This window comes from Aspergillus flavus, chromosome 5 (genome assembly GCF_009017415.1).
Source record: "Aspergillus flavus chromosome 5, complete sequence".
NCBI lineage: Eukaryota > Fungi > Ascomycota > Eurotiomycetes > Eurotiales > Aspergillaceae > Aspergillus > Aspergillus flavus.
Window position 1 is genome coordinate 4,420,355 of NC_092408.1, and position 21,323 is coordinate 4,441,677.

The 21,323-nt window shown below is 49.1% G+C and overlaps 9 protein-coding genes across 9 annotated transcripts; 5 read left to right on the forward strand and 4 right to left on the reverse strand.

Annotated features, from left to right (window-relative positions):
- Nucleotides 1-152: 152 nt before the first annotated feature.
- Nucleotides 153-3,178, forward strand: F9C07_2070591 (putative transcription factor; the record flags this gene model as incomplete). Its single annotated transcript, XM_071508759.1, has 8 exons — nucleotides 153-264; nucleotides 338-392; nucleotides 451-674; nucleotides 765-892; nucleotides 1,032-1,667; nucleotides 1,722-1,856; nucleotides 1,925-2,049; nucleotides 2,134-3,178. The coding sequence occupies 8 exons, from the start codon at nucleotides 153-155 to the stop codon at nucleotides 3,176-3,178; spliced, it is 2,460 nt and encodes an 819-aa protein (XP_071364701.1).
- Nucleotides 3,179-3,578: 400 nt separating this feature from the next.
- Nucleotides 3,579-3,893, reverse strand: F9C07_9318 (uncharacterized protein; the record flags this gene model as incomplete). Its single annotated transcript, XM_041286661.1, has 1 exon — nucleotides 3,579-3,893. The coding sequence occupies one exon, from the start codon at nucleotides 3,891-3,893 to the stop codon at nucleotides 3,579-3,581; it is 315 nt and encodes a 104-aa protein (XP_041148454.1).
- Nucleotides 3,894-4,501: 608 nt separating this feature from the next.
- Nucleotides 4,502-5,730, forward strand: F9C07_1722946 (uncharacterized protein). The gene is made up of 3 exons (XM_071508342.1): nucleotides 4,502-4,851; nucleotides 4,902-4,973; nucleotides 5,029-5,730. Exons 1-3 carry the CDS (start codon nucleotides 4,683-4,685, stop codon nucleotides 5,544-5,546), a joined length of 759 nt encoding a protein of 252 aa, XP_071364702.1. The 5' UTR covers nucleotides 4,502-4,682; the 3' UTR covers nucleotides 5,547-5,730.
- A 184-nt stretch (nucleotides 5,731-5,914) lies between these two features.
- Nucleotides 5,915-6,571, reverse strand: F9C07_2073230 (uncharacterized protein; the record flags this gene model as incomplete). The annotated part of the gene is made up of 1 exon (XM_071508784.1): nucleotides 5,915-6,571. One exon carries the CDS (start codon nucleotides 6,569-6,571, stop codon nucleotides 5,915-5,917), a length of 657 nt encoding a protein of 218 aa, XP_071364703.1.
- Nucleotides 6,572-7,353: 782 nt separating this feature from the next.
- F9C07_9321 (Zn2Cys6 transcription factor) lies at nucleotides 7,354-9,884 on the forward strand (the record flags this gene model as incomplete). Its single annotated transcript, XM_041293528.2, has 4 exons — nucleotides 7,354-7,769; nucleotides 7,832-7,961; nucleotides 8,021-9,652; nucleotides 9,708-9,884. 4 exons carry the CDS (start codon nucleotides 7,354-7,356, stop codon nucleotides 9,882-9,884), a joined length of 2,355 nt encoding a protein of 784 aa, XP_041148455.1.
- A 452-nt stretch (nucleotides 9,885-10,336) lies between these two features.
- On the forward strand, nucleotides 10,337-11,563 carry F9C07_9322 (putative FAD dependent oxidoreductase; the record flags this gene model as incomplete). The annotated part of the gene is made up of 1 exon (XM_041286663.1): nucleotides 10,337-11,563. One exon carries the CDS (start codon nucleotides 10,337-10,339, stop codon nucleotides 11,561-11,563), a length of 1,227 nt encoding a protein of 408 aa, XP_041148456.1.
- A 2,619-nt stretch (nucleotides 11,564-14,182) lies between these two features.
- On the reverse strand, nucleotides 14,183-15,301 carry atmC (the record flags this gene model as incomplete). Its single annotated transcript, XM_041286657.2, has 3 exons — nucleotides 14,183-14,507; nucleotides 14,568-14,920; nucleotides 14,975-15,301. 3 exons carry the CDS (start codon nucleotides 15,299-15,301, stop codon nucleotides 14,183-14,185), a joined length of 1,005 nt encoding a protein of 334 aa, XP_041148457.2.
- Nucleotides 15,302-17,287: 1,986 nt separating this feature from the next.
- atmM (atmH) lies at nucleotides 17,288-19,575 on the forward strand. The gene is made up of 4 exons (XM_041293529.2): nucleotides 17,288-17,866; nucleotides 17,949-18,220; nucleotides 18,290-18,660; nucleotides 18,715-19,575. Exons 1-4 carry the CDS (start codon nucleotides 17,571-17,573, stop codon nucleotides 19,213-19,215), a joined length of 1,440 nt encoding a protein of 479 aa, XP_041148458.1. The 5' UTR covers nucleotides 17,288-17,570; the 3' UTR covers nucleotides 19,216-19,575.
- A 254-nt stretch (nucleotides 19,576-19,829) lies between these two features.
- F9C07_2234994 (uncharacterized protein) lies at nucleotides 19,830-21,239 on the reverse strand (the record flags this gene model as incomplete). Its single annotated transcript, XM_041293515.2, has 5 exons — nucleotides 19,830-20,251; nucleotides 20,339-20,403; nucleotides 20,465-20,862; nucleotides 20,918-21,022; nucleotides 21,093-21,239. 5 exons carry the CDS (start codon nucleotides 21,237-21,239, stop codon nucleotides 19,830-19,832), a joined length of 1,137 nt encoding a protein of 378 aa, XP_041148459.2.
- Between the last annotated feature and the right edge of the window lie 84 nt (nucleotides 21,240-21,323).

Sequence of the window (21,323 nt, forward strand, 5' to 3'; positions counted from 1 at the left end):
AGGCTCAACAATGTAGGGTTTCGACTCCGCACGTCGGCAGTCCACATTTCCCGATCCCTGACCCCGTGACATCATCTCCCCGAACCAAAATCTGGGGCCGACAAACACCACAGTATAGCGTCTTGCTGCGATATATCGCAATCTCCGTAGATATGAACAGTCCCTCAGAGAAACAGGATAAATCCCGCACAGACTTCTACCAGTGTGGTGTCTGCAGGAAGCATTATGCCCGACCTGATCACCTTATCCGCCATGTCCGATCGCGTAAGTCCATTGACCCTGAGCGCGGAATCAATGGGCTTGTAACAGAAGAACTCATTGCAATTGCTCCTGTCAGATACCTCGGACAAACCGTTTGTTTGTGACAAGTGTGGAAAAGGCTTTGGGAGAATGTTCGTCTCCAGTTGCTCATTAATCGCCTGTTTATCCAGCTGATCCCTTTGCCGATAGCGATCTCCTACGTCGACATGCCCGGGGACATTTCTCGGGTCAAAGGGACTCTAGACTCTCCACCGCTTCGGCCATGCGAGGGCGCGTGTCGCGAGCCTGCAAGAATTGTGCTCTGTCCAAGCTGAAGTGTGATGACCAAAAGCCCTGTCGTCGATGTGTCAAGCGCAACCTCGAGTGTCATTGGCCTCAGGATGAGAGAACACCAGATGCTGTGGACTCACAGGGTAAGCAAGTCCACTTTATCTCCTGCGAAGATGGAAGAAAGGGCTTAGTAGTGGCACTGGCCTTACTGCTCCGCAACGCTTGAATCATAGAAACTACTGCTAACGCTGCAATGGTAGAACCAGAACGATCCGTGGCGGAGTCTTCCGACTCAGGAGAGCAGGTTGACGATACTGGCATCCCTCAATCACAAGAAGAACCAGCTCCACAAGATTTTTCAGTGGGTCTTATGGATGATTTCTATTCTGCCGCCGAAGAAGTGATCGACCAGGCCTTCCTGGAGAATAACCGATTACCGTTAATGGTAAAAATAGACCAAGTATCTGTAGCAGCGACGTTACGCTTACATATGACTTCAGAGCCCCAATGAGTACGATTACTTTGGCGGGAATATCAGTCCCGAGCTTGGGTTAACCGAGGCCGATCTGGAATTTCTTGCATCTCTCAATAATCACGATCTAGCTCATGAACGACCAAACACCGTGGCTCAATACCACACTCAGCGCAGTGTCCCCGAAGCTTTGGGTTTGATGGACAAGGAGGCATATCACAACTCCCCTCTGTCCAATTGGACTCCTCGCAGTGAAGACAACGCATACATGGATCAGCAGTATCTGTCGGTGCCGAAACATCTCGACCGGTCGATATCTTCCGGTACTGCCGAAGCGAGGGTGTTTTCTGAGTGCCTATCAAAGGAAAGTCGCGATAAAGTGTTTTCGATCTTCGTGCAGGTATGCCAGCGACGCGATTTCGGTCGCATGATGCACTATTTTCCAAGTGCGGAGCTCCTGGATAGTTTGATCCAAGACTACTTTCTCCATCAGAGGTCTGAGATAGACTCATGGATCCACGAATCCACTATCGACCTGAACCAAGAAAGTCCGGAGATGATAATAGCTCTAGCTGCTGCTGGAGCAGTGCTGTCTCCAGTGAACGCAATTCAACGCCTAGGATATGCCCTGTTAGAGATAGCCCGTCTTGAACTAAGTAGCAAGGTAGGCTGGTCCTTCACGTACCTTGACTAAGGCACAAGATGCTAATTGCGTCAGTACGAGAATGACAACACCTACACGCGTAACTTGCGTCAGCAACAGGCATATACATTGACCCTACAAATTGGGCTCTGGAGTGGTGACAAACGACGTGTCGAAATCGCGGAGAGCTTTGCACAACCCATCGTGACGGTGAGCTTTGCACATTCCCCCATCGCGCTCAAACTCCTCTCAGACGCATAGTGCTAATAACCAAACAGATGCTGCGCCGAGCATCCCACCTCCGAAGCGAAGGATATCCGATCATTTCACCCTCAGTGGTAGATGACGAAGAAACCCTGAATCAGAAATGGCATCACTGGGTCGAGTCCGAATCTCACAAACGGTAAGCAAGCACATCCGCGTATCATTCTTCGGCACTTTGTCATTGGCTTCGATACCAATGATGCTTACTCCGGTATGTCCATAGAGTCGTTTACCATCTCTTCCTCCATGACGTGCAATCGTCCTTTCGGCTGTCCACGCACGCATTATTGTCATACGGCGATCTAGAGCTACCTTTCCCATGTTCTCGCAAACTGTGGAATGCAAAATCAGCTGCCGAGTGGGGATATATATACGTGCAGGAGTTTCCTCACGCCGTGGAGGCCATTCCATCCCTTGCAGGTGTTCTGCGAGACCCATCGACGCTCGGCCTGTTGCCCTGTCAGGTCGACTTCCCTTTGGCAGCTTTTATCTCAGTACACGGAATGTCGCTTATGGTAGCCGACTGCAATCGTACACGCCATAGCTTACAGCGTCCATGGACCGGTCTACTCTTCCAGTCGTGGCAGCGTGAATTGGAGCAAGAGCTAGATCAGTTCAATATTGCGATCGTAGAGCCACTGCATGGATCCGTCCCTGCCGTGTCCCTAATTCATCAAGCTGCCTGCCTCTCCTTGTACCTACCACTTGGTAAACTTGAGAGATATGCTGGAAAGGAAGGTGAGAAACGGTCTGCCGATGTGTACGAGCTCTTTATTCAGCACATCAATCCGAGTCATCTACGGCAGGCTGCGTGGCACGCAGGGCAAATACTACGCATCGCTAGATGTATACCACCCGGTCTGTTAACTGGGTTCTGCGCCACGTGCTTATACTTTGCCGCGCTTGCTCTTTGGACATACAGCACGGTGACAGCGCCGGAGGAGTCTTCGGGTCGAGAAGTTAGGACTGAATCGGCGCTGCAACACGGTACTTTTCTCTTAGATGGAGAAGGCAGTCCCGGTGGTGCACTGCGTCGTTTTGTTATTTCCGGTCAAGGAATCCCTGCCCTGTCGTCGGGGAGTGGTCCTGCTTACCTCGACAACCAAGCCGCCGTAATGCGCCTGTTTCAGCAGGTATTACGGTCGAACTATCCGAGTCAAGCTATCCCTCAACAGGCCCAGACTCTGTATCATGCCTTTTCGGCTCTTGGAAGCATACGGAGAGTCAAGGAACATGAAGTCCCGAGCAAGAAGCTGCCTCCGGAGTAGTCATTGGCAGCGTCTCCGTTCTCCTGGGGGCTTTTGACGGTCTTACGCTTTGCCTCCTGATATTCTTCTCCCTGGTGGAGAATTTGTACTAGCGATGTCCTCTTTACATTCAGTCACAGATGGCGCTTGGTGGGGTTTTCAGATGCACGATGTCAGGTCACCGGCCGATCCTTTTACTTTCCACCCAGGGCTACTTTTAAACACATATAAGCTATGGACATATATACCCATCCAATGATATTATCCACATGACATACATCATCTCAGCGCACACGATGACTACTAGCAAATCCCGTATCAAACATCAAAAACTATGTACCCCCGGTGTCATCATAATGAACGATAATCCCATTTCCAGTCCACGTCAAACATCCCATCACGGCACACAAAAACACTATCCCTAGGAAGACGACGACTCGGGATCTTTCCCGTCTCGTTCCATCACCATCTTGTAGCGTTTATATTGTTGTTCCAGCAACATCAACTGCATCTGATAGCACTGCAGGGTCTGACCGCGCGCCCGTTCAGCAGGATCCTCAGAACGCGCCAACCTATCCATCTCTTCCGGACTCGGAAGGGTGAAAGACGTTCTCGGCGAGGGTGATTCTGCGCTCTGATCCTCTGGATCCGTTACGGGTTTGTTGTGGGTCCGTTCGTCAATCTCGGCGTCGGACGCGTCCCGTGGTGGGTAGAGTTCTTTGGGGCGTGGGGTCATGGCTCTCTTGGCGTCGCGTGTCGGGATTAGGATGCTCCGTGCTAGGGCTGTTGGATTTGAGAAGTTTAAACGCGAGGTGGAGATAGTGATTGGGAGGTATAGGTATAATCTTTAGACCAGAGGCTTAGGCAATTCAGGCCAACTTCAACGGAGGGGAAGTCAGTGAGGGCCGTGCGAGCTCATGTGATGTAGCCTGCGTAGCCTGCATTAGGGCCAGGATGAAGCTGCCCTATGTATCCCTGTAGTAAGCATGGGAGAAGGCCTTGTGTGATCCTGTTTGAAGCAGTATACAATCATGTTTCCCGTTACTCTCGTGTTGGTAGACGTGGACGAATGTTTTCGAGATCTCGGAAGAGAGGCAGCGAGCGGAACTCGCTACGAAAATCATTTATTCGATCGTTCAAACCCCTGCTTGGAATAATTTGAATTACTTGACTCTATCTAAGTGAATGTATAAGCTGTATCAAGGAGCTCGGTTTAAATCTATATTTGCAAAGGGGATGCTCGAGGTTGGGGGAAGCGTGATAAAACTATATATATTCATGTATGGAGTCGCTCCGAGTGGAGAAGAAAAAAAAGAAAAATCAAAGAAAAAGCTCAAGTCTACAGACTAGGTAGTTCTTGTACAATCTAAGGTTTCTTTTACCTTCATTCAATCCTACCTTTTGCTCTTTTTATTACTATGCTTATCTTTTCATAGTTGTGGCAGAAAAATGGTTGTCGACTCGCTTGGTCCGGCCCGGATCCGAAGCCTTCGGATCCGAACAACAAATCCGAGGATGAATCGACATGTCCATCATATATTTGAGGAGCCCTAAAAACCCAGCGACGTGCTGGACAATGACGAGAACTACCATACCAAAGTCTCATCACAGTCTCCCACTCATAATGCATATTCTCATTATCGGTGGTAGCGGCCGGACTGGCCAGCTGACTATTGAAGAGCTTCTTCGTCGAGGTATGTAGCTGTGGTTACTGTGATTGATAGTGACTGACCTTCGCAACCAGGACATCAAGTGACGGCATTGGTACGAAAGCCTTCCGCCATCAAACAGCAAATTGGTCTCAGAATTGTACAAGGTAAGTTGGGTCACCATTATCATACCGCGACTAGTGGAGGCTAAGTCATATGTAGGGACTCCCACCAGCAGAGATGATGTGAGGGCTGCATTCCAAGCCGATGTGCCGGATGTGGTTATTGTAACCCTCAGTGCTCCCCGGGCTTCTGACAGCCCATTTGCTGCGCCAATTTCACCGCCACGCCTCATGGCCGACTGCAATGCCAATGTCGCCTTGGCAATGAAAGAATTTGGGGTTAAGAAGGTGGTCATTCTACAAGCGTTTGGCGTGGGAAATTCCTGGAAGAACATGAATTGCGCGTTGCAGCTCTTGATGAAGAAGTCCAATATGATTTACCAGTACGAGGACCACAACCACACGGACCGAGAGGTACGAGCAAGCGGTGTCGACTTTGTCCTCGTCCGTCCGGCGCGTTTAGTGGACACCGACGCCCAGAATGTAAAGCTCTGGCCGCAAGATGGGAAAGGAGTTCCACTGATGGCCAGCATAAGTCGTGTAAGCGTCGCTTGCTGGCTCGTGGATGCCGCGGAAAGGAACGACTGGGATAATACTGCCCCGGTGATTACGAATTAGTGAGCGGCCGGGATGTGGTCAGTGAGATGCCGGCGTGCTGGGCTTCAGTGAGGCTCGTGGTTTTTGTCTCTGCGGAGTTTCTTGAGTTCGCCTATGATATGGTGTGCTCCGAGGATACAACCGATACTCGATTTAACGTGTACCATGTTTCATTTCATTATCTAATAGCATCAAGAATGAATGACATTTCTCTCCGGTTTACTCCGTCAAGGAGACTAAACGCACCCCTTCATTGCACGTCGCGATGTGTTGGTATGCTTTGAGCTGCCTGCTGAGGATATTAACTCTACTCCGTGCATGCTGAAACCAGCTCTCCACCCTGCACATTTCACCTAATATAATAATTGCAATTTACTTCCATTCCTCATTTACCCTTGCCGCGCCCGAGCACGAAGAGCAAATAGTTTACAGAAAGTCCAAACACCACATTCAACGCCGTCACAGTTGGAATTACCGTCATCCTCGTCGAATGGATTGTGTTTCAGATTGCTCAATTGTGTGTGTAACAGGGACAAGTCCTGATGCGTGTCATCCTGCATCTTCTTAATCGCAATACAGTATACCGAGCAAGGAGAGTGGCCATAATTCGGCACGATATCCCCTCCGGCCCCGTGATTCACCAACCCTAGGAGACCATATATCTTATCCCGAGGATTTGTTGCCAAGGAATCTTCAGAAAAAGAGACTAATGTGCCGAGACTCAGTTTTTGTGTGCTCCTTTTCGTCCACAGCTGGACTAACTTTCTGCAGTTACTCGCAAAATACTCCGCGTTCAATTCCACGTCAAGGTTGTCTGGATCGAGAGATTCTTCCACGAATAGGTCCAGACGCTTAACAAACTTAGACCAAGCAATTGTCCCACTTCCCGACATGAGAAGGATCTCCGTTGCCACCATTATCTCTTGGATGACCCAAACCCGAGACCAGTACGACACTGTTACAGTATGCCACATAGCACTCATTAATGGCGTATCTGCACCCATCCATACTACCACCCCCTTGGCCTTGCCAAATATGTTCCTCATCATAGAAACCTGTTGGCATCTCTCAGATTTGTCACTCTGGTTAATGCAGATGAGATCAATCCACCAGAGGCTGGAACAGTACCCTAGGTTACGAATTTGTTGCATAGCTTCGTAGAGGTTCTGCGTCACGAGGAAGCTGGTTCCATTTAGAAGAATCCGGCATTCTCGGTTGGAGGTACCCCAGGTGTAGGGAAGGGCCCTATAGTCAGGACATAGCTCGCTAGACAGCTCATAATCCTCGAGGAGGCATTCTATGGGGCCTGCAAAGCATAACCGCAGAGAGATTAATAGCAAGATGTCCAACGATGTCCTGCGACTCTTAGTGAAATTCAGAGGCTTGCTATATTGTGTTTATTTAGCTCGAAGCGCAGGGTTTGTTGAATAGATAGACATTGCTGTTATTCTCAATAATTTTGGAGTAGAGAAGCTAGTGACAGATGGGTACTAGACCAATCTCAGCGAAGGATATAATTGGCTCTATAAGAAACAGCTAACTGTATCCGGGATAGTGTATCTTGGCGACAAGGCCTCAAGAGGGTTTAGGAGCCAAGGCGTAAATCTCCCAATGGTGTAAGTCCCATGGACGCGTCAAACAATAAGCCATGTACCCTAGTTGGCTTTGAAGGCATGTATATCTCAACCGGATAGATGCGCAACCCAACGGACCAAATCATAGATGACGCAAAACAGATAAGGGATCTAGCGAGTACTAAATATAGAAGCGACTTGGGGGCCGAATCTTAATCGTCGCCTCCTGACTTGGCGTCAAATCCAGACCTCTCATGCGACTTGATCTGTCCGTGATGGAAGCTACCTCCATACAGAGCTTAATGGAAGGTCCGAGTAGCGGCCAGCCCCGTAAGCGGCCACGGCCGGTAATCTCCTGTCTGCGATGCAGAGAGAAGAAGCTGAAATGTGATCGAGTGACGCCATGCGAGAATTGCACCAAAGCTGGATGCCCCGCGGACTGCGTCTACAACCAATGTCTCAATTTAAATGACAACGTGAGGCGCGTCCGCCTGAGCTCCGCTACCATTGATCAGCAATCTGCACCGCGGGGCGAGTCGGGAGGAGGTGCAGGGATAGGGATCATTGAAGACCTGCAGCAACGAGTCATCAGATTAGAAGAACGACTTGCCCTTGGGTCACGTGTAGTTAACCCTGACCTGGCTGAAGATGTCTCGGTCCCTCAGATTAGGTGATAGACACATAGCGAACTAATTGATCCATTCTGCCCCTAAAAGCTAACTCTGTGGATAGCAGTGACCTGCGACCTTACGAAGTCGTCTCCGAATCAGACACTCCACGTCCGTTTCTCGGTACTCTAGTCGTTAAGGGAACGCGAACACGATATCACGGGCAAAACAACAGGATCACCCTTCTGAATCAGGTACGTTAGATTACCCTTGACTCGGCGTATACTGGCAGCCCGACTGATATTTCTCACAGTTCCCTAAAGCGAAGGAATTCATCGCTCAGTGCAATGAGAATTCGACTATTGTCGATCTTGCTCGAGAAGTGCGATTCCTCCAAGGAAAATTGCCTGGCCACTTGGACTCACCAGCTTCAACCGTGGATGGCAGGAGCTCGCCTGAGTTAGTGCAGCTCCGCGTGTCTCTTCCAGCGAAAACCATATGTGACCTGCTGCTACGCACATATACCAATAACTTCGAGAAAATATTCCGGATTATACATGTTCCCTCGTTTCTTCGCGAGTACGCGCAATTCTGGGCCGAGCCCGATCAGGATTTCTACCAGTCCTCATCTGCATTCATACCCCAGCTCACCGCGATATGCACTATATCGCTCGCGTTGGATGGCCAACGTACAAAAGTGAATGATTCCGCCCTATGGGAGTACTTGAGCGGGCCGGCAATCACGTTGATCCAACTTTGGCTTCAGAACCTGACTCGTAAGCAGCGAACAGAGCTCGCAACACTCCAAGCCGAGACGCTCCTTCTACTGAGTCGTCGTCTGCGGCTTGTGCCTGCGGAAGAGCTGTGGAAAGCCACAGGCGCCCTGATCCGCTCGGCGATGGTGACGGGTCTACACCTGAATCTTGCGAAGTGTACCGAGCTTTCTGTCTTTCAGACACAGGTCCGGCGTCGACTATGGATCACGATTGTGGAAATGGATCTTGAAGCATCTATCGCTTCTGGCATGCCAGTGATGACGTCCCCACACGACGTTGGACCGCCACCGGCCAACCTCGATGATTCTGACTTCGATGAATCCACACCTCAGCTCCCACCTGAAAAGGGACCCTCTGATCTGACGGACTCACTTTATCAAATTTCGTTAGCAACATCTCTGGCTGACCGTCTCCGGGCAATGTCCGTAGTAAGAATAGCCCGAGAGCAGATTGATTTGAGTGAACTGGCCCAGCAAGGAAGCAGAATTGTAGAGCATCTGCAGCAGATACCGCGTGTACTGAAACCGGGGAACGCTTCCACGAACAACAATGACCCGGCAATGCTGCTCAATTGTGTTCTGCTAAGTGTTTATACCCGTCGGCCTCTCCTGTGTCTCTACCGGCCGCTCGTGCTTGGAGATCCCCGCGATGACCCAATTTTCCCAGTGATCTGCCGGATCTGCTTGGAGTCATCCCTCGCCAACTTGTCTTACCAGGATAATTTCAACCCGAGCGTAGCCGATCTCGAGGTGTGCAACCTGGGCGCATACTGGGACCTGTTCCAGACTTTCTGCTACAATGATATTTTATGGGATGCTCTCAGCGTATGTGGATACATCAGGCTGTCCAGCCAAAGAAACAGCTTCGAGTCTCAGAAGTCAGGCCGTGCCCTTGGAAGCTCGATGCATAGCAAAGCGTCCCTGATACGCAGCGTTGAATCTACCTTGGACAGCCTAACCGCACGGATCGGCGAAGCAGGGAGTAATCTTAAGGATATTTTGCTTCTCGCAGTGGTTCTGCAATCCGTCCGCGCTCGCGGCTCGACCCAGGTCCAAGGTGAGCGAATGTCGCAGGGAGCTACTAAGGCCTTGTCTGCTTGTCGACAGCACTTGCTCCCCGCGGTGGCAGAGGACTCCTTGGCATTAAGTCTCACTGATTTTGCTCAAATGGTAGGTTTGATGGCGAAATAATTCCTACTAAATGATCTCTACTAACATTCAGCAGCTTCAAACTACACAGCCGATGTTCACATCCGACGGTCAGGGCTCTTTTACCTCATCCGCTCAGCTCAATCTACCCGAGGACTTTCTTGCACAGTCGTCAGCACTGGCCATGGAGTTTAGTAACTTCCAAGGGGATCCATTCATCTTTGAGAACAATTCTTTTACATGGGACGTGTAATGTATGATATGGTCTCGTGATGTCCATAAGCATAATACGAGCCGTCGCTTCTATATTTCCCACAGTCGTTTGTATGTAGATCCATCGACTTCATGGCAGAGGGCTGGCCAGTTAGAGTCTTCTCTGTCAATATCGCGTTATGTAGTTTTGCTCTTCTCGCTACCCAGTGTTCATGTGGAACACGTAAGCTCGCAGTATCAATCACATAGACTAAGCCTCGCCCATTTGCCGGGCTAGACATGGAATGTGGCTATGCTGCATGCTATCGGATCCGGACCTCGGATCCGAATCCAAACAGACCTCTGGACAGCATCACCGGCGGTTCGTGCGATGTCGATAGAGTTTCTGAGAGAATATAAAACACGCTTTCTGCATTCGAAGTCTACCCCGCTGCATGCATTACCGACATCACGGAAACAATCCACCTAACGAATCCTTGCCTTGCGACTACCATGTCGACCCCAGAGAACGTTGCCATCATCGGCGCAGGCCTTTCTGGTCTGACTCTCGCTCTTGCTCTCCATCGACAGTCCATCCCATGTACAATCTACGAGGCACGATCAGCCCCGTTAGACATCGGCGGTGCTATCATGCTCTCTCCCAATGCACTCCGCATCCTGGATATCCTCGGAGTATACCAGCGCATTCGACCGGAGGGATATGAGTTCGATCATTTGTACTTTCGCTCTCCCGACAACAAGTTAAAAGATACCTTTGAGTTCGGACACCTGAAATATGGCTATCATGGTTTGCGGATCTATCGACATGTTCTCATTAAGGAACTCTCGGACATGGTGGCCCAAGCCAACATCCCCGTTCACTACAACAAGAAATTCCTACATGTCATTTCGGAGACATCGTCAGACGTCACTTGGCAGTTTGACGATGACACCACAGCGACAGCAGCCTGTCTAGTGGGAGCGGATGGAATCCATTCTCGGGTCAGGAAATATCTCTATCCAGACCTAGAACCACGGTTTACAAACGCAGTTGGAGTGACCGCTGCAGTTCCTACTCGTCAGCTAGAGGTCCCTGATGAGTATGGGTTGCCCGTCACCATCATGAACCCGAAGCACGGTGCTTTTGTGATCGCACCCCAGCTCAAGGATGGATCCGAGGTTTTAATCGGGAGACAGAAACATGGCCCGCAATTAGGACGAGAAGGCTGGGACCGACTCCTGAATGATAAACAATGGTGTATTGACTTTCTCCGTGACGGAGCCAGTGACTTTCCAGAGATTGTACAACGAGCGGTATCTCAGATCTCTCCGGCCAAGATCAACCTCTGGCCTTTTCATGTTGTCCCGAAGCTGGACCGATGGAGCTCTCACCTCTGCCGAGTAGTTATCTTGGGTGATGCCGCACACGCGATTCCGCCTACTGCGGGACAGGGGGTTAATCAGGCTTTTGAAGATGTCTATACGTACTCGTTGATTGTGGCTAGGAAGAGCCAGGATATTTCGCTGGAGAAGGCCCTAAGGCTGTGGCAGCAGGGACGGCAAGCACGAGTCGACAAGGTGTTGGAGCTTAATGCGCAAATCGACAAGCGTCGTATGCCAAAACAAGATGGACATAATGAACCGGATGTGCATGAAGCGTTTGACTTGGATTGGTTATATAGTCCCGATTTTGATGCAATGGTGGACGAATGGCAGCAAATGCACGAGGACCTTGCCTGATCAAGTTAGCGAGATATCCCAAAACTGTTCTCTATTGCTTCTGGTTTCCATAGAAAGATTTGAAAATCAAGATAATAATACGATGAAAACAGGGATCTCTTACGGTTCAGCCAGCCAAGAATTACCTTGAAGATTACCTATTTGGGGAAAAGCACCCATGTAAGACGGACGTTTCCCGGTGCCCTTTTCCTAGGGGTCCACGACATAGGCCAGTTTAAAATCAGTCAGCTCGTGTATGCAGATTATGAGACCTGTTTCTGTTGTACATGAGGGGTTGAATATGAACTCTCCTCCGATCCCCAGGAGATCCTGATAACAAAATCCCATTGTACGTCAGCTACCGCTCAGGGAGAATACCTCACGGGCGAGTTTAGAACTATTTTGCTAGGAGATATGTTTTTGTAGATGATGTCATGTTAGGTCCAAGCACTTCGAGTAGCATCCTCTATTCGTGACAATCGTGTAACATGCATTCGGACTCTTCGTGACGAGGATGGTCGGGCAATAAACCTGGGCAATCATCGAAGCGCCAGAATGGGGGGAGGAGAGGTATTTTTGGGATAGGAAAGACTGGTTACGGCTTTGCATTTGAGTACGAAGAATGCCTAAACCAGACGAACGATCGTGGATAGTAGCTTAGAACTATCTTGGGTACATTAGGTTGCTCCGAAAGCTTTCCCCGGTTTCCGGTAAGAAACTGCATCACAGTAAAAAAGCTAAGATATCATAGATACCTTTAGAAAACCCAACATTTTCTTCTAGTACATTGACCATCATCTTTGCTTCATGCAGCAATGAGGCCAGTCTGTCCTGGCAATAGGCAAAAGATCCTGTTGACCGAATATATTCCACAGCGTATTGCTTCACTGACTCCTCCTCGCTCCTCTGTCGGAGGATATTGAGCAGTTGTTGATTACCCAGGTTACTGTTGATGCTGTGTATAATCAGGAAGGAAAATTTGCCTTCTGTGAGGTCTTCACAAAACCCTTTATTCTTGCTGTACAGGTCACTTTGGAGATTCTGGTAGTCGTCACGGATCTGAAAAATGATACCCAAGAGATCGACAAGCCCGAGGAAGTCGCTGTCACAGTCAGCAACTCTTGTAGTGCACGGCAAGGGTTGAGAGAGCCCTACCTTGTTACCTCACTTTCCAACTGCATTAGCTTGATTGCCAACCGGAAGAGACCACCAGTTTTATTCGAGATCATTTCGATGTACTCTTCTTCTGTGGGGCAGGTCAGAGAGTCTCGCCAATATAGATCCATGCCTTGTCCCCGATGTAAACGGAGTAGCTCCTCAGTAAAGATCTCGTATGCCTTGGGGCGATTGAGCTCTCTGAGCTTCTCCTGGGCGGCGAAGTAGGCGTAGTTTGCGGAGTTAATAGTTTGCGCGACACCGAATATCGAATGAGCCACTGGTATCCCTCGTCGCAGTTTAGACGAATCTTGAATGTCATCGATCCTGCAGGTAATCACATACGGCAGGTAGAGTTAGCACGAGTGCAACTGACAAGTCATAATGATTCTTCTCTTTTCAAGAGAAAGGGGAAAGGGGAAAGGGGGCCGTGTACAAGAGAGACGCTGTGTGCAGTAAACCAACAATCTCCGCGATGATGTTCAGCCTGTCCTCTGGAATCTTTAACCATTCATTGAAAGCTTGCATGAGCTTGCGACGGATATCCTTCCCGGGACATTTCAATAGATAGTCCACAGGCCCCCGAATAATCTACATACGTTCGTCAGCGTGCCACATTCTGAGTAGCCATCGCGGGTATCTGCACCTTCTCTTTGTCAACTTCCGTAGACGCGGATCCCTGGGGGGATGAACTTCTAGTATCTATGGGCTCGGTCGACAATGAGCTTGGAGTGGGATAGCTTGCATCCAGGTTTGAAGAGAGCGAGGATGCAACAAGCTTCCAGCGATCGGGCACACCTGAAATCATTGCACTCGATTCAGGGTTTTGCAAGGTGGATATCGTAGCAAATTTATGAATCCTGAAAAAGGCAAGATTCAGGTAAGTAGGGTTACAGAAATGAGGTAGGTACAAGATCTTTGAGTGAAGGACGATAGAATCTTATATGTAAGGGCCATGTAGGATAGGTTAAGGGGAAAGTGCAGGGCAAGATTACACGATTACCCCCGTTGCCAGGAGGCTACGATTCGCTTTACAACTGGATCAGATATGGGGAACCTTACAATCTATCCCCGGTCTGCATATCTTTGGCCTAAGGGTCATTCAGGTGGACTGTGGTAGATGGGATCTCCTGGTTCGGTCGTCAGCTGTATCGAGCAGGTGACAGGATACTTGACACCGGTGGCTTCAGCTAATTGCTCGGCGTATGCGGGCACGGTCAGCCTCCATTCATGTTCTACTAGGTCTCCCCTTACGTTTTGTTCACCAGTCTTGAACTCAAACAAACTTTCTGCGCGTCCTCTAATCGACAATGGAATGGCTGCTGGCTTCTACGCGGAATTAATAGAGCCTGTCTAAGCTGTGGAAGGCAATTAAATGCAATTCACTAATTACGGGCTTCTCATTGATAGACTAGAGAACAAAACACTTATCTCCACTATTTGCGTAATCTTGACTTAATGGCTCGTAGCAATGATTATCCCCATTCATTTCTCGTTCTTCATGTCCATCTTTTCATTCCGTCCCCAGAGTGCGAGCCAGTCCTGAACAGAAACTGCTGATTTCTTCATTTCTGTGAGACATATATTTCGAACTTGATCGCTCTGAATGACTCGCAGAGCTTGTCGGATATTATGTGGCGACCGAAACGCCAATGCTCGCACCACATATTGTCCCTTTGGGACATTCAAAGCGACAACAATTGGGTAAGAAAGCTCGCCATTGCGTAGGTCTTCGGCAATGGCTCCTTTGGCTTTTGCGTAGTCAGAGGAGTACACATTCTTGCAGTCATTTTGCAATTGGGAATACCATCTAGAGAGGCGATGAGTTAATACCATACTATCAGAGGACCGACTCTCTTGCTTGACTCACGCTACTGTACTTAAAGTATCATCGTAAGATTGATTCTCTAGTACAAGCTGGCCCACTAGGCGGAAGAGGGCACCTGTCTTCAAATATGCCATTTGGCGATATGCCGCTACTCGCTCCTCTGGTTGGACGGGAAAGGCAGAAAGGCCGTCCCGCCGCCAAAGAAGCGAGAGGTCTTGTCCCTCTAGTATCTCTTCGAGACATTGGAGCAGCCAAGGTGCAAGCTCTGGGAACTCGTGCACCGTGCGATTGAGTAGCTGGGTTACCCGATAGTATGCTCGGTTTGCTGTCTCCGAGGGACCATAGATGTGATGGGCAGCGGGGCGTCCTTTCCGATAGTCACTGCCGTCACTTATCTACGAGACAATATTAGTGAGGAAAAGAGCCGTGCATGGAGATATCTCACATACATCATCAACAAGCATCAGACAAAGATGTATTCCGTCCATGATCTCTAGGATCATGTGGTACTTTGCCGGCCGCTCTGTCTTGAGGCTAGGGGAGAGCTTGTCAACGAATGGTGCCCAGTGGTGCGTTCCGTATATCTGTCGGATGTAACTGTAAGGGCATTCTAGTGATGTTATCTTAGAGGGATTCTTTTTGCCAACCAATAACCTCTTTGCAGAAGGCAACAGAGGCGGCAACCTGTCCCACGCCAGGGCCGTGACCGGAATAACCAGCACGGCCAGTATAGCATAGGTTGTAGGCCGAGAGAGGAAGTCATGAAAGAAGCCCATGATGGCAACGATGTCAATGATTGTAGTAGAATCACTGTGCATGAAAGGCAAAGAGTAAGGACATTCCAGTTCTCCTTGTCTTGCTTTCCAGCGCGGTGGGTTCGCTGAATATACGGCGGTTTTTTGGATAGATGTAACACCAATGTCGGCCAGGTTTGCACCTTGCATATATCTCACTGAATTGCCAACACGAACGTCCAGTTGTTATACTGGCCATTGCCGGGCACATTGTTGCTGCTGGCACTAAGATTCAGGCACCGACTGAGTTTACAACGAAACCCTGTGTAGGAATGAGGTGAGATTCGATAACCAGATCAACCAGGTTCAGCTCGCAACATGGCTCCGGCCATTCGGGTCACACATCAGCACATCTCATCCTCCGTGATCATCGAGTTATTTCAAATTCCAAAGGTAATACGCTGCGGACGAACTAGGGATCCTTCGATTGCCGTAGACCCTTAACATACTCACCATGATTACTTGGCACCATCCATGATTTATAGAAGTTTATAGCGAGCCCTCCGCCACAAGAAAGCTATAACAATGGACATGCATTTCTGCGTCATTTCAGGCAGTATCATGGACGTATGTGATAACACTTGAAGCAACATCGAAGTACCACGAGGTAGCATAGACATCCAATGGCTTGGCTCTGGGTATGGGAGCCGGATGGGCCACCAGCTACATCGAATTGATCTGCAATTTTCTGAGACACCGAGAATGGGATGGCGGAAATGCCACCGTGCACCAGTATTACAGGGGCATCCTACACGGTCTCAATCACATACACAGAAGTATGAGTTTGAGTGGACTGGTCATGGACCTGATTGTGATGTACTTGGCAATCTATTTTTCCTTGAGTGAGTGGGCACATACTCCTCTCTGGTAATGCCAAACTTCCTTATTGTTTTCGTACTCGGAGTTATCTGATGCCTTTTTGGGAATCTTGCCTTCGGAGTAGAGGACCATCTAGGAGTGGCGTTATCGTGGGCAACTTCTCCCAGCGGTATCTTGGGTCGCATGGCTCGTCACAAGGAGAAGCCCCCGTGGGGGCTCGTAAATGCTTTGGTATATCTAGCCTCCATTATCTCGGGCGTTGTGCCCACGCCTTACCAATGTTAGTTCAGCTTTTCTGGTGCTCAGGCCTGGCTGAACAATGGGATTGGCTGGATTCGTCACCCGTACTGATGATGGGCGCTCGCGTGGCGAGCAATCCCACTAGTTGTCTATTGAATTATCCTTTTTTCCCCTCTACTGCCTTTTCTTTTTCTACCTGAATAGGCCCTCAGTGCTTTCCATTATGACGGAAGACCGAGGAGGCCAACAGTGTGAACAATAGGCGTAACATCGGTCACCTGCTTACTGTGGGATTTTGGACAGATTTAAAAGTGGTCGAACCCATGTCCCAATCAAAATATCCAAAACATCGTGTCATTCTGTGGCGGGGGACCTTAACGGTTGATAGGATGCCCGATATCTTGTGTAGTACATGCATTGTCATTTGGACCAGGGCTGCCTCACCTTCAATCGTTGGACATGTATGTATATGATCCTTGTTTACTACGTTTACTTGAATTGGCTTCATCAGACAAAGTAGTTTCAATAACCTGCTCGGTCTCGGAAGATCCAGGAGAGTTTCTTTTTCGTAACGCCGGACTCGCATTCCAGCTTCGCTCTGCACGCATCGGGCCGGTAGATATTGCACAAAGCGTAGTCGTATTCGAATGTGAGTTTTACGTGATCGTCCAAGGCGCCAATACACCGTCTGATTTATATCTTATTTTCATGGTGACCCCTTCAATAGATGGTGAGAGGAAATCATAAAGTCCAATGACAGGGTGTCTGTGGATTCGATCCAGTGACCCCGTGCCGATGTGATTCTCCGGTGGGCCCGTTTGCAATAGCTATTTCTGGATGCATGTAAGAGCATATTCCTTGTTTGAGGACCGTGAGAGCTGAGATGTGCCAGAGTAAGCGATATGGCTGCCATTTTACTACCGTCCCACCAATAGATTCATGGGAATGATGATTTGAGCTTTGCAACATATCTCGGATACTTGGAATCATCATGTCACGTTTTATTACGGGCATACCTGATATAGACTATGAAATACAGGTAGCCCCTAGGGGTCGGCTTGGTTAGCTCCTTGTCTGCTGTTAACCTTCTCATTGTTCGCCGTCCCACGAAGCTTGGGTCTAGAGTATTCTGTATTTTCTGGCCTCGAAAAAAGTTGATTTCTGTGCCAATACCTCCTATACACCGTCCAACATGTGTGATAAAGATCGCTTCAAAGTGATTATTGTTGGGGGATCTGTCGCTGGTCTCACCCTGGCGCACTGTCTCCAACGGGCAGGAATAGACCATGTTGTCCTCGAGAAAAATTCAGATCTCTCTCCACAGGTGGGGGCATCAATCGGCATTATCCCCAATGGGGGACGTATTCTAGATCAGTTGGGTCTCTTTGATGCTGTGGAGAAGATGACCTACCCTCTCAGCATGGCTACTATCACATACCCTGACGGATATTCTTTCCGTAACAATTATCCAAAAACTGTCGATGAAAGGTCAGTGATACAGAGGGTACTTGGTCAAGAGATAAACTCAGGCAGTAAAGCTAGCTAACGAAATAGCTCCGGTGGATATCAGATTCGGGTATCCCATTGCATTCCTAGATCGACAGAAATTCCTCGAGATTCTGCACACATCGTACCCTGACCCGTCAAATATCCATACAAATTGCCGGGTGACGCATATCCGACGGCATGACAGCCATATGGAAGTTGTTACAAGCTCCGGGCAGGAGTATACTGGCGACCTAGTGGTTGGTGCTGATGGTGTCCATAGCGTTATCCGCTCTGAGATGTGGAAATTGGCGGATGCGCTGGAGCCTGGACGGGTGTCGAAGCGGGAAAAGAGAAGTAAGCCCTGCGCTGTATGCCGTGATGGTTTTCTCGAAGCCAGCCACTGACTGATCTGCTCAATTCAAGGCATGAAGGTCGAATACGCCTGTGTTTTCGGTATCTCATCACCCGTTCCAGGCTTAAAGGTCGGAGACCAAGTAAACGCATTTCATGACGGCCTGACTATTATCACCATCCATGGAAAAAATGGACGGGTGTTCTGGTTCGTGATCAAGAAGTTGGACGACATGCACACATACCCGGACACGGTGAGATTTTCTAGCGCTGATGCAGTACGTACTTGTGAGAATATCGCGCACTTCCCACTAGTGAACGGGGCCACTTTCGGCCACGTCTGGGAGAACAGGGAGGTTACGTCTATGACAGCATTAGAGGAGAATATCTTTAACACCTGGTATGCGGACCGCATTGTTTGTATTGGGGACAGTATTCACAAGGTAGGATTAATAACCCTGGCTACAATTGGAGAGCTCGCATTAACACTGTATCAGATGACGCCAAACATCGGACAAGGAGCGAATACTGCCATCGAAGACGCCACAGTCTTAACCAATCTGTTGTATGATAGGCTCTCGAAGAATGGACACAAGAAACTCGCACAGCAAGAGCTGCTGCAGCTTCTTCGGGAATTCCAGTTCCAGCGCTTCCGCCGTGTCAACAAGATCTACCAAGATTCTCGGTTCCTAGTTCGGCTCCACGCACGAGACGGAATCGTTAAATCTCTCCTTGCACGATACATTGTCCCCTATATGACAGAACTCCCGGCAGATCTGGCCTCAAAGTCCATTGCTGATAGTCCCACCATCGGCTTTCTCCCACTCCCTTCGCGCAGTGGACCTGGATGGCTGCAGTGGAGTCGGAAGCAAAGAAGACCTGCTACCCCGTGGATACTGGTACTTCTTGTCATCGTGGTTAGCTTTGGTCTGCATTCACCCGAGCTTGTTATTCCAACGTTCTGGAGTAATTCACTGGTTTCTAAAACGGTTGAGTAATGCTAGTTAGAGCTCCGTGGGCTCACCAGTACAATTACGAACAGACCCTCTCCAGAACATAGGGACTTGGTGGCTTCATCCATAGAGACTTCGACGTTCCACTATGACGAGACAATACACTGCATCGTTTCCGTTGTGTTACATATGTAGTCTATGCGACTAACCTCTCCTATTTCAAGTTAGATATTTGAAGTGAAATAAGATATCCTTGCTGAGAAACGGCACATACGATGTGACTTTGTATTACTCTACTTCATTACTTAGGTATTGTAAAGAGATGTCCTCACTGTATATACATACGATTTGTGGCAATATTACTCATACCACTATGAGCCAGGCATATAGCCCGGCACGCTCATTGAATCAGAGCCGGCGATGGGGGCAGACGGTGGCTTGTTGTATGTGGATTCGACGCAACGCCGGTAGTTATGTCGTTGTCGACGGACACAGGCAGGCATCCCTAGGACTCTCCTCTATATTACAATGTGTAAACCTGATCTATTATTCCCGAGCGCCTTCGTCGTCCGGACGCATAAGCGCCATCACTGTCTGCTTTTCTATGTTTGTTCATTATTATTCATATCTAATGGTTTCATAGCATTTGCATGCCGATCTCAAACAGGGTTTTCAGTGCTCGTGATGTGGAAATCACGCCGCACATTAATCTGATACTGGTAGTCTGAATCCTTTGGTAGGATCAACTCGTGATCTGATAGTTCATCTTCAGTTCCAACACTCGACGACGTCATCCCCGGTCCAGTCTCGATGGGTGTACTCGCACGCACATTTCCTTTTAGCCTATTCTGTCGCTCTTCTTCTGTGGTCATGAGAGACGAGAGCGGTACGGCGTTGCTCCGGTGGAACGCCGAGTTGGGCCACGTACGCGACCCAGGAGCCGAGGGGGTGTTTTTGTTATATGATCGACCGGTTCCAGGACGGATCATTCGTAGTAGAGGGCGGAGGGTCGCCAGGCTACCGGCAAAGATTCCCAGGCCGGTCTCAATGTTGGACCACACTGCGATACCGACGGTGGCGTCTGCAGAATATATGTCAGTAGGTGTTCTTATCAAAGTGCTCCAGTCATGCGACAAGGCACGATAAGAGAGATTGAAGGAAGTCTCACATAGGAAGTCTGGGTTCCGGAGTGTCTCGACGTATGCCATCCGGACAAGAACTGCGACTGAGGCACTGAAATATGCGTGTTAGAAGATTATGGTGGTGGACTGTGGGGGAAATTGTCTTGACATACATGCAGGCCATGCCTAGAAGACCAGCGACGGCAAACTTTACATCACGACGCATCTGGAGATTGCGGACGACAAACACGGGCAGAACTCCAACAGTCAGGTCAAAGATAAAGGACACCGCGCTGAAAATATAAAGAGCCACGATGACCACAGTCATGTTGATGCAGGACCCAGAAACTGGGTTTTCGGTGGATAATCGCATCCAGAAAAACTCGACCGGTTTACACTGGGCGAGAAGGAGGATCAAAAACATTAACCCAAACACCGCCGCCAAAGTGGTGACCGCATATATCACAATGCGTTGAATTTTGTCAACGGTAACACGCAGGAGGAATATGCCGACAGAGATCTTGCACAGTATGGACGAGAGGCAGTAGGCAACATCGCACAAGAACCAGTACTAAGTATTGTGTCAGTACCATAAGATACCTCTCAGCCAATCAAAAGAAGCTTACCTCCATGGCGGTTGTTCTCTGATGATTCGTAAGTTCAGTAAGGTGCCTTCCGGTCCCGTATATGCTTCCTCCAATCATGCACCCGGAAAACATGCCAAAAAATCCCTGTTCCAGACAGAAAAAGGTCAGAAAGACATTTTGAAACACCTATTCAACTACGGGGGCAGAGACGCACCAACGCCAATAACATGATGACATCATCCCAGCCGAACGCCTTCACAATCACCAGGCGTACATAGCATCGGAGGGCCGTAGCCACTGTAGCTAATGCAAGGAAGACCGCCGCAACTACTCGGACCTCCAGGCTTCGATCTTCGGCCATCGTGCATTCAACGGACGGTTGCTACGCACAGTTGATTCAATATCTGGAGTGCCACACAGGAGAACAACTGCCAAAGACTTAGGG

What these genes read in the sequence shown, in the direction of transcription:
- F9C07_1722946 (XM_071508342.1), top strand. Translation starts at nt 4,683, where the DNA reads ATGTCCATCATATATTTGAGGAGCCCTAAAAACCCAGCGACGTGCTGG. An exon ending in TGAAGAGCTTCTTCGTCGAG is followed by an intron (nt 4,852 to 4,901) that starts GTATGTAGCTGT and finishes CTTCGCAACCAG; the next exon opens with GACATCAAGTGACGGCATTG. An exon ending in TGGTCTCAGAATTGTACAAG is followed by an intron (nt 4,974 to 5,028) that starts GTAAGTTGGGTC and finishes AGTCATATGTAG; the next exon opens with GGACTCCCACCAGCAGAGAT.
- atmM (XM_041293529.2), top strand. Translation starts at nt 17,571, where the DNA reads ATGTGTGATAAAGATCGCTTCAAAGTGATTATTGTTGGGGGATCTGTC. An exon ending in GTCGAAGCGGGAAAAGAGAA is followed by an intron (nt 18,221 to 18,289) that starts GTAAGCCCTGCG and finishes GCTCAATTCAAG; the next exon opens with GCATGAAGGTCGAATACGCC. An exon ending in TTGGGGACAGTATTCACAAG is followed by an intron (nt 18,661 to 18,714) that starts GTAGGATTAATA and finishes ACACTGTATCAG; the next exon opens with ATGACGCCAAACATCGGACA.